General features: G+C 40.3%; 1 protein-coding gene across 1 annotated transcript in view; it reads left to right on the top strand.

Annotated features, from left to right (window-relative positions):
• The first annotated feature begins 618 nt into the window (after window positions 1-618).
• Window positions 619-10,374, top strand: part of NLRP14 (NLR family pyrin domain containing 14) — a 33,928-nt gene continuing 24,172 nt past the window's right edge. The window contains exons 1-5 of the mRNA XM_045290935.1: window positions 619-928; window positions 1,724-1,789; window positions 2,367-3,963; window positions 5,778-5,948; window positions 10,025-10,192. Coding sequence (XP_045146870.1) covers window positions 619-928; window positions 1,724-1,789; window positions 2,367-3,963; window positions 5,778-5,948; window positions 10,025-10,192 — 2,312 coding nt within the window. The remainder of the gene's footprint in view (window positions 929-1,723; window positions 1,790-2,366; window positions 3,964-5,777; window positions 5,949-10,024; window positions 10,193-10,374) is intronic.

Here is a 10,374-nt window from a genome sequence, read left to right as displayed (position 1 = left end):
CTTTTGGACAGATTGCGTGTCCATTGTTTAGTTCATGGTACTTTCAGTATTTGTCTCCACCACAATTCAAATGCATCTATTCTTCTTCTGTCTTCCTTACTTAATGTCCAACTGTCACATGCATATGAGGCAATTGAAACAGATAGAGGGTGGCATATTCTTACTGCATGTGCTTCAAGCATGATAATATGTTGATAGAAGAATATGAGGATAGAAGAGTTTTCTAATCAAGCTCCATGTTTGGTTTGGTGGGGAAGGAAAGTTACCAGTACTAATAAGAGTCTGTTTTGGACCAGGTTATGTACAAACCTCAGTTATTTAATTCACAGTATGGTCCTCTAAGGGTAGCTCTGATATCCTGAGATTCAGAGAGCTGTCTTTATTTCTTATAGTTCATAAATGATGCCGTTGGAAGTCAATCTCGAGAAAGTAAGATGAAAGATAGTTTTATGATAAAAAATATATTAGAGGGTACGAGGAAATTGAGCTTTATTTAGTTGCTTGCATCAAAATATTGAATGAGTATATTTTCATAGGTATTTTATTTTCTAACTTTACATAAGTCTCATCTATTCTGGGTTTTTATGACTAGTTTTCCCTACTGATCCTTAGGACCAGATGGCAGCTTCATCCTCCTCCTCCTCCTCCTCCTCCTCCTCATCTTTCTTTTCTGATTTTGGATTGCTGCTCTATTTGCAAGAGTTGAACAAAGATGAGTTCAAAAGATTTAAGTTACTCCTCAAGGAGGACTTGGAACTTGAGCACCACCATGTACCTTGGACTGAAGTGAAGAAGGCCAACAGGGAGGATCTGGCCAACCTGATGAAAGAACACTATCCAGGAGAGAAGACCTGGAGTATGACTCTCAAACTATTTGGCAAGATGAATCTGAAGGATCTTTGTAAGAAGGCCAAAGCAGAGATCAGCTGTAAGTGATGCTAGGGGCAGATCTGGAGGGACTATTTCCTGGAGCTCATCAGAATGATCTATACATGGAACGTAGGAAGTAAATCATGCAGTGACTCATAATCATATGAGAATGATCTATACATGGAACATAGGAAGTAAATCATGCAGTGACTTTGACGGGTCATTTGAGAGCCTTTGAAGGGACATGAGGATTTTGAATACTGTTACTCAGCCTCACTCCTTCTTGTGTTAATCTGATATTAAAGAAATCGATGATAAAAATGTTTCCATCACCTGGTGTGCCTTCAACTCTAATTAATAAAGTCATAGGTTAGGCTAACATGTTAGAATTGTAATTGTAATTTATCATCTTTGCTGACATGTGATGAGTGGGATAAATATAACTCAGGGACATCAGCCAAACCAGTGTTTTCAGTCATTCTCTGGTATGATACATTGTAGATTATCTTACCTAAAAATGCCGTACTCATATGCATGGTAATACAGCTACAATTACCTCAATCCTTTGAGGTAAGTGTAGACAAGGAAACAGGCTTAGACTAGGCCATTTGCCCTAGAGTTATGGGTGTGAGAGCAGGGGAAGAGGTTTCCAATTTCATTTATGTTGGAACCACACCAATTGTCCTGCAGCTAAGCTGCTGGAGTTTGAAACTCTTGACTCTAGTTTTCCCAAACCCAGACAGTAAGAGATGGGTCACTGAAATGCAGATGCTGACCTCCCTGTTCTGGCCATCACTATAACTCCCCTTGTTCTTGGTAAGTCCCATGTGCCTTTCCTCTATTCATGTTGCAGCCCAGACCACTGGACCAGAGGACACCAAGAACAAAGGGGCACAGCAAGATCGGGAGGCAGTGCTAGGTAAGTATTGGGTGAGTTCTGAGTAATATGTAAATTGTGGTCAAAAGGAGGAATTATAATTATCTAGGCAATAATGAAGCTGTCTTTTCATTGTACTCTGGATACTTTTAAGCATTTTCCACTTCAACATACTCTTCAAGCTGTACTTCAGTTCAGCATTGATCTCTCTTAAGTTTTTACTTGCGTACAGTAAGTTATTTTCACCTGTAGAGCCAAGTCTTCCTTAGCGCTTCCTTGTTATATTTAATTGTGCTCCTTTAAAAAAAAAAACTGGTAACTCTCTTCTCCACACATATCATTCTTTTTTGGTAGAAAGGAGAAAATATTTTGAGAGATCTAACTTAAATTTTCCATTGCAAATTCATTCTGCATGGTCAGTTCTGCTTTTCAATAATTCTAATGCATGTTCTAAATCTACCAAGATATTTTATCTATATACTCATTTAAACTGGCTTCCCTTTTATTCCAGCCTATACTATTTCTTGTTCCTAACTTCAAATGCAATTCAAAGAATTTGTTTTGATCACGTGTATCACTGTTGTTGTTGTTTTGTTTTTCCTGCTACGTCCTTATTTAGAGGGTGGAATAGAATATAGAATTCAAATAAAGAAAAAATTCGGCACCATGAAGGACCAGAACAATTTGTTTGGAGAAAATACAAGTTTCCGTGGTGAAATTTTTCAGAGATTCCAAGAACTAATGAACCAGTTGTTTGATGTGGAGCTCCAAACTGGTAAGCAGCATGTGACAGTGGTGCTGCATGGGCCTGCTGGAATTGGGAAGACCTTTCTGATGAGAAAGGTAATGTTAGATTGGGCAGAGGGCAATCTCTATCAGCAGAAATTTCTGTATGTTTTCTATCTCAATGCAAGAGAAATTAACCAGCTAAGAGAGATGAGCTTTGTTCAACTTATATCAAAGGATTGGCCTAGCGGAGAAGGTGCCATCGAAAGGATCATGTTCCAGCCAAGGAATCTCCTTTTTATTGTTGATAGTTTCGATGAACTGAACTTCGCTTTTGAGGAACCTGAAATTGTACTGAGCAATGACAGGACTCTGGAACAACCCGTGTCCTTCCTGATGAGTAGTTTGTTGAGGAGGGTGATGCTTCCTGAGGCCTCCTTACTGGTGACGACAAGAAGCACAGCTTATAAGAAACTAAGATCTTTGCTGAAGACACATGTTTCTATACATCTCCTGGGAATGCCTGAGAATGAAATGCATGAGTATATTTCCCAGTTTTGTGCAAGCAAAGATTGGAACATCAATGCACTCACCGCAATAAGAAACAATGAAATACTTTTGAACCTGTGCCAAGTCCCCCTAGTGTGCAGGATCATTTGTACTGCTCTGAAGCAGAAAATGGAGAAGGGAGTTAATGTCACCTTGACCTGCCAAACCACCACATCTCTATTTACTTGCTTTTTGGGTAGCTTGCTCACTCCTGCGGATGGAAGCTGCCCTAGTCTACCTGGCCAAATCTCACTGAAGAACATGTGTCACTTGGCTGCCATGGGAATATGGAATATGACCTATGTGTTTTACAAGGACAATCTCAAAAAGCATGGCTTAAAACTGTCTGATATCTCAATTTTCCTGGACATGAATATTTTTCAAAAGGATTCAGCATATTCAGATTGCTACGTATTCGCTCATCTACATGTTCAGGAGTTTTTTGCAGCTATGTTCTATATGTTACCAGGCAATTGGGAAACCATGAAATATTCCTCCCAGTCTTTTGAAAACTTGAAGAAATTACTTAAAAGCAAAGCTTATGAAGACACCCATTTGATGCAAATGAAATGCTTTTTGTTTGGCCTTCTGAATGAAGAAACAGTAAAACAATTGGAGAACATTTTTAATTGTACCATGTCACTGGAGCTAATAAAATGGGATTTCCTACACTGGGTGGAAACACTTGGAAACAATCTATGTCCTCCACCACAGTCGAGATTTCTCGAGTTGTTTCACTGTCTATTTGAGACTCAGGATAAAGAATTTATAATCCAAGCGATGAGCCATTTCCAAAATATTATCATTAATATTTGTGGAAAAACCGATCTTCTTCTGTCTTCATTTTGCCTTAAGCACTGCAACTCTTTATTGAAAATTAAAATTACTGTGACTGTTGCATTTGAGAAGATGTTGGACCTCAAGCCCCGAGATTCTACTTGGTAAGTGGATTAGGTCAGTTTCCTGGACGTCCCTTATAGTGTGGTGAAGGATGATTTTCTTTGAGAAAAGGAGTTTCTTTAGCTAAAGTCCAACAGCCAGTATGATCCTTCAGAGTTGTCCCACCTTTAAGGTAGGAGGCTGAGCATTGAAACCAATTTATTAGGCAGTCTAGCTGCTGGTGAAGAATGGGTAAAAATGTGTGTAAGAAGACTCTCTTGCCTGAAAGCAGTGCCAGGAGACGATATTATCGGGGAACTATCAGTTGGCCGTATTCCCAACAGCTAGGAACGAGCACTTCACCTCAGTGGATCATGGGATGGTGTAATCTACATCCACATTAGTTAGTATAGTTACTATCCTCCAGAATAATAAGGGACTAGCAATTTCTTCCTGCTGAACCTGGTGTACATATGTTGCCTGTGTACTGCTGTACTCTGATGACTTAGCTCACTTTCCCCATGGCCTCGATGTAGGTTAGCTTTTGTTTTTCAGTTTATGAAAGGGCTCATCTCTGATGTATCTGTCTGGGCAGTCAGAGGTGGACAGAGAAATGTGTTAGGAGGTGCTCAATTTTTGAAAGAAAAATGAACCATCTGAATTTTATGTATGCTATTCTACCTTTTCTCCATCTTTCCCAAGTCTACTCATCTAAATCTGGGAGAATTGTTGAAATACAGAATTTGGTTAATCTAGGTTTAATGACAATTGAGTGGTTACCATGTTGTACAATGTATAAGGTACCAAGAACTTATCATATCTGACTTAGACACAAACAGGCTCATAGAGATGAAAAGCAGAGCTGAATGAGGATTGGGGGCTAGTCTTCCAGCCTTTCTACTTGTAACCATTAGGCTACCCTTCGTTTCAAATGAGCCTGTTGAGAATATTCAAGTTCATAGAAACTCGGGGCAGGGGGTGGGAGGGGTTATGTGTTTGGACTGCTAACCATCAAGCTCACAGTTTGAAAGCAGCAGCCACTCCTCCGGGGAAAACAAGGGCTATTGCTGCAAAGAGTTAGTCTCAAAGCCCCACATACAGCAGTTTTACCCCATCTTATCGGGGCAGTATCTACTAACAGCAATACGTTTGGTTGGGTTTGTTTTTTTAGCTTTAAAATGTTTCTTTATTTTATGTGTAAGAAAGAGCTTTATATCAGGAAGTAATTGGATATCAAGAAAACATCCCAGCCCGTCCAAATCTTCCCAGTCCATTATCCAATACTAGTCCATAAATCCCTCTTCGTATATATATTTTAAGTTTACAGAGTACTTTCACTAACTCGCTAAATAAATTATTAGATTCTTACAGCCCTATAAGGGGATATGGCATTTCTATTTTATAGAAAATTTGCACTCAGAATTGATTGACTTGTTTAAACTCAATTGACTTGACTAGTAAGTTATAGAACTGAAGCTCAACATCTGTGGATTTTTAACTTACAGTCCCCTAATGTTTACCTAATCCTAATATTTACCTAATTCTAATCTTACTCTTTGAGGTCATATGGTTTTCCATTTTTATATTGGTTCTTTGGCTATCTGAAGATTTTGTTCTTCATCGTAGTCTTGAGGTTTTGTGGTGGTGGTGGTGGTGGTGGTGGTGGTGTGTGTGTATGGGATGGATGGGGCAGAGGGGAACCATTGGAGGGATGACCAAAAAACCCTCTCAAAAGCCAAGAATGCAGGTAGGCTGCCCATACTACAGCGCACTGGAGATGCTCGCTGTGTCCAAAGTATATTTATACCCTCATAGGTCTTCTGGGCTGCTTGGGCCAAAGTTGACTAATTGGTCTTTTCTTTTTCCAATTATTGAGGCAACTAGATCATGATCACATTACTCATTGCTGGCAAGACCTCTTTTCTATGCTTCATAGAAACAGATACTTGAAAGAGCTGGACCTGTTCCAAAGCCTCCTGGATGATTTAGCAGTGATGAGTCTTTATAGAGAACTGCAGCGTCCAGATTGTCGACTACAAAAACTACTGTAAGTTTGGCATTAGAAAATGTAATGGGGCTATTTCAATCTTTCTTTGTTTTACTCCCACCCCTGCTTATTGGGAGAAACCAACAGTAAGCTAATACTTAGAATTTGTTGACTAAAATAGTGTAATCGCATGAAAAAAGTATTTGGAGACACAGGAACCATAACTAATTTGTTCTAGAAAAGAGTCGAAAGAGCCTACTGGCTGATGACGTCCCTCTTAGAAGTTTGGGAGTGATATAAAGGAAGAAGGGGTCCGAACTAAGGCATTCCAGACAGGCCAACAAAACCTTTCTGAAGACCTGTTCTAGAGCACTGCATGGTTCGTGCTCTCCCCATTTATTATTTTTATTTAAGACTAAATATCATCTGATCAGTGCACAGCTAGTACATGTTCAGTTCATTGACTTTTAGCTACTGTGTCTTTCTTAGTTATCCAGTGGTGCTCTACTAGAAATACCACACATGGGTAGCTTAAACAGAAATTGACTCACAGTTTAGGAAGCTCTTAGTTCAGATTCAGGGTACTAGCTCTAAGGGAAGAGTTTCTTTGTTGGCTCTGGCAGAAGATCCTTGTCTCTTTAACTTCTGTGCCTGGGCAGTGTGCAAGTAGCTTGGCATCTCTCTTCCCCAATCTCTGCTTCCTAGCCTGTAGTTTAATCTTTTGTATCTCAGAAGAGATTGTCTCAAATTCATGGTACATTAATCCTCCATCATTAACATAAGAGACACCTCATCCACAAATGGGATTATAATCACAGGCATTGAGGTTAGGATTTGCAACACATATTTTGGGCTGAAAGAGTTTAATCGATAACAGTATGCATTTATGAAATATCCAAAATAAGAGAGAAATATTTCATCTCACAAAAATTTTTTCTTAAATCTCTTTCTGACCAGTACTCTCATTCTGAACAGTCCTAAACAATCACTTTCAAATTTTCTGACACCAAAGTTGAATTTTATCTGTTTCCAGAAAATGAATAGATTCATGCAGTATGTATTTCTGTATGTGTCTTTGTATACCAAAATGTTTTTAAAACTCTTTCCATGTTTCAGCAATTTGTGTCACTGCTTAACATTTAATAGTATATCTGGACTACAATTTGTTTATCCATCTCTAATTAATAGGGGTTGTTTCCAATTGTGGATGCGTTAGTGTGAACTTGGGAAACAAATTCATAGACATTCATATGTACATAAGAAAGAGCTTTATATCAAAGAGCATTTGTATAGTGATAAAACATTTCAGCCCTATCCAGATCAAGTCCCTAAGTCCCATATTAGCCCATCTGTCCAATATTAGTCCATAAATTCCTTTTTAGACTCACACAACCATACAATGATGCCGAATGCGGGAAGATCACAGGCCAGTGGGTAGAAAGTCTTGTGGATCCAGTGGTGGTGGAAGCATCTCAGTGCTGACGTGGGTCTCCACATGGCTCCTCCAGTTCCAGGGTTCTGGTTCCATCAGCGTAGTTCCATGTGGCTTCTCATCAAGAATGTGTAGCAGGAAGACAGGAGTTCCCAGAATCCTCAGGAAAAGGCCATGCCCACACAGAGGCCGCATTGGCTATGACCCAATTGACAGGCTGGACTCCACCCCTTCACTGAAGTTGACAAAAGATTATGTAACTGCCACAGTAGGCTTTTACAAATGAGGCTGTTATGCACAATGTTGGACAAGTCTTCTTTTGTAAATAATGTGTGCATCTATTTTATTAATACCGTAGTGTAATTGTTGGACCATAGATGTATGTTTAACTTTTTAAAGAAACTCTCCAGCACTTTTCCCCAGTACTATTTTGTATTCCCACCAGCAAACTATGAAAGTTCTAAAAGTTTGTCATTATTTTCAGTCTTTTTGGTTTTACCATAGATTCTGTGTATGCTGTTGCTTTTCTAAGTACTGATGTATTTGTGTGTGCATCTCAGTAGGAAGTGAACTAATCGTATTTCCCTCTGTCTCAATGTTCTGCAATGACAGTCCAATAGGAGCTCAGCAGTACAAACTGAACACTGAGTAAATGCTAGAGATTGTTTCTGTTAGCACTGAAGGCAAGTGTTCATTTTCTTCTTAACAGGCTTCTTGCCAAATGTTTTCCTTAGAATATAATGCTTCTAATGAATTCTGACTTTAGGGTTCAAGCAACTAGAGGACTGGCCTTGTAAATAAGTATATGTTGTGATTAAGGGGCTCTTGGGAGTTCTTTCCCCTGGCTCTCAAACAACATGCCGTGCACACACACACCTTGCACCCCCACCCCACCACCGCCACACACACATTGCACTACCACCGCAACACACACACACACCTTGCACCACCACTGCAACACACACACACACACACACACACACACCTCCAGCCACATACATGGTCCCTTCACTGTCTTTCACTCTCTAAATCTTAACAAGAGCTAATGCCTTAGCTTGAGTGGTAAGTTGTCATCTTTTAGGATGTCTGGGTACCTTGGAGTGGGGGTAGAGGAGACATAGGCTGTTTCGTTTTTTCTACCTTATTGTGGCCTTATTTACTTAGGTCCTCCTCTCCTTACAAGTGAGATTGTACTTCTAATTTGTCCTTATTGAATGTATTAGGTACTTTCACTATGTGGTGATGGTTAGTGTTCAAAACGGGTAAAATCTCTGTTTCCCTGTGGTGTTGACTAGGAGGGTGACTGGAGATGGGGGCTGGGTAAAGGGAGGGGCACGGCGTCATTAAGGGAAGCTTTTGAATAGTTAGTGAGCAGTAGGACCATTTAAGGTTTGCAGAGAGCTCCATAGAAGAACTAGGCATAGCTGACACAGATTGAATTAGGTGGAAAATATGAATTATTACAATGGCAAGTTTAACTTCACCTTTTTCTTTGGGCTATCTGTAAATATAACAGAGTTTATGGGATGGCCAGGCATACTTTTCAATCATGTGTTTTTCTAATGATAAATCCCAAGTAGCTGATATGAACTATGGACTCCTTTTGGGTTATTTAAATAACTTCAGTTTTGTGAACTAATGCTGAAATGTTCTCAGTTATTTGGGGGAACCAATCCTGGGATTAAAAAGTTAGAGGCTCCTCTCCATTTCCTGGTATGGCCTTCCTATTTTTCCTTCAAGGTTAAAAATGTCCTTTGTCAGCATATAATTGAACAGTCAAGTTATAACGCAATTTTCTCAGAACTGTCTGAAAGTTGATTTTATTCCCTGACCTTGTGAGGAAATGATGGGGGCCATGTCTGACCTCTTCCACCAACACAAGGAGCCCAACTCCACATCTGCCCAATGCAGATGCTTTTGGGGGAGAGATCTGACATGCATCTATCCTCCGACCTTCTATGTCCAACTCTGACACCAACCTTCCCTCCACCCTACTCTACTTTTCTGCTGAATTTGAGAACCTATTGCAACGGCTACAGAGAACTCACAGTCCTCATTATTATGGGGTTTACTAGGGATGCTGACAGGTTACCATAAGTCAGGGTCAGAAAGCATTCAGGAGATATAGCCCTTTATGTCTGAAGTGCCTCTTTTTAACCATGCTGGTAAGCACGGTCCTTGGGCTCTGCCCTGCTTGGCCTCCTTTGGCACTGATAAATGGCCACAGGGCACCCTACTCTGCAAGCTAGCCTCCTGTCTGACGGCACTCGGTGTTACTTGTTCCAAGGGCTGCGAAGCCCACCACTGGTCTCAGCACAGCTCCTCTCTCCTGGCACTCGGTCTTGGTGCTGCAATCTCTGCTGTACCTACTGCCTCCACCACTTCAGGCAGGAATCTGCTGGTGGCTCTTGTTTTTCGACAGCCTTGGGGTCACCTGTTCCTGGTTCTTACATGGCTCTTCGTTAAACGCAGTAGAATAGCAAAGCTAGCCAATGCCTGGGTTAGAGTCCTCTACCCTTACTTACAGAGTCATAGCAAGTAATTTCACTTCACCAAACTTTGAAAGGAGAAACCTAGAGTAAGGTAAGAGTTGGCAGCACAGTTAGATAATATATCCAATTGGATTCAGAAACAAAGATCTAGAGGGGCCTGTGAGAGAAATGATTGCCTAACACCATGCCCTCTGTGTATTTTTTCCCTGAAGGTTGAGAAGTGTTTCTTACCCTGATGGTTGCAAGGGTCTCTTTCGTTCTTTGACTGAGAACCAGAATTTGATACACCTGGACCTGAAGAAGAGTGATATAAATTATACTGGGGTACAGTCATTATGTACAGCCTTGAAGCACCCAAACTGTAAACTGCAGATCCTGAGGTAAGTCTTTGTTATTTATTATAATTGAAACTATTCTATGTCCAAATAGAATTTTTCAGTTGAGACTTTGACCATGTCGTTCACTGATTAAACCCACTTTTCAGACTTTCGAGTGGGAAATCACCTGTACAGATCAGCTGATAGGCCTTCTTGTACCAGTAACGAGGGTGCTTTTTTTTTTT

This window comes from Echinops telfairi, unplaced genomic scaffold (assembly GCF_000313985.2).
Source record: "Echinops telfairi isolate 266 unplaced genomic scaffold, ASM31398v2 ScPeMD7_60;HRSCAF=208, whole genome shotgun sequence".
Classification (NCBI taxonomy): domain Eukaryota; kingdom Metazoa; phylum Chordata; class Mammalia; order Afrosoricida; family Tenrecidae; genus Echinops; species Echinops telfairi.
The sequence above is the reverse complement of the archived record's forward strand: the minus strand, read 5'-3'. Positions and strand labels throughout refer to the sequence as shown.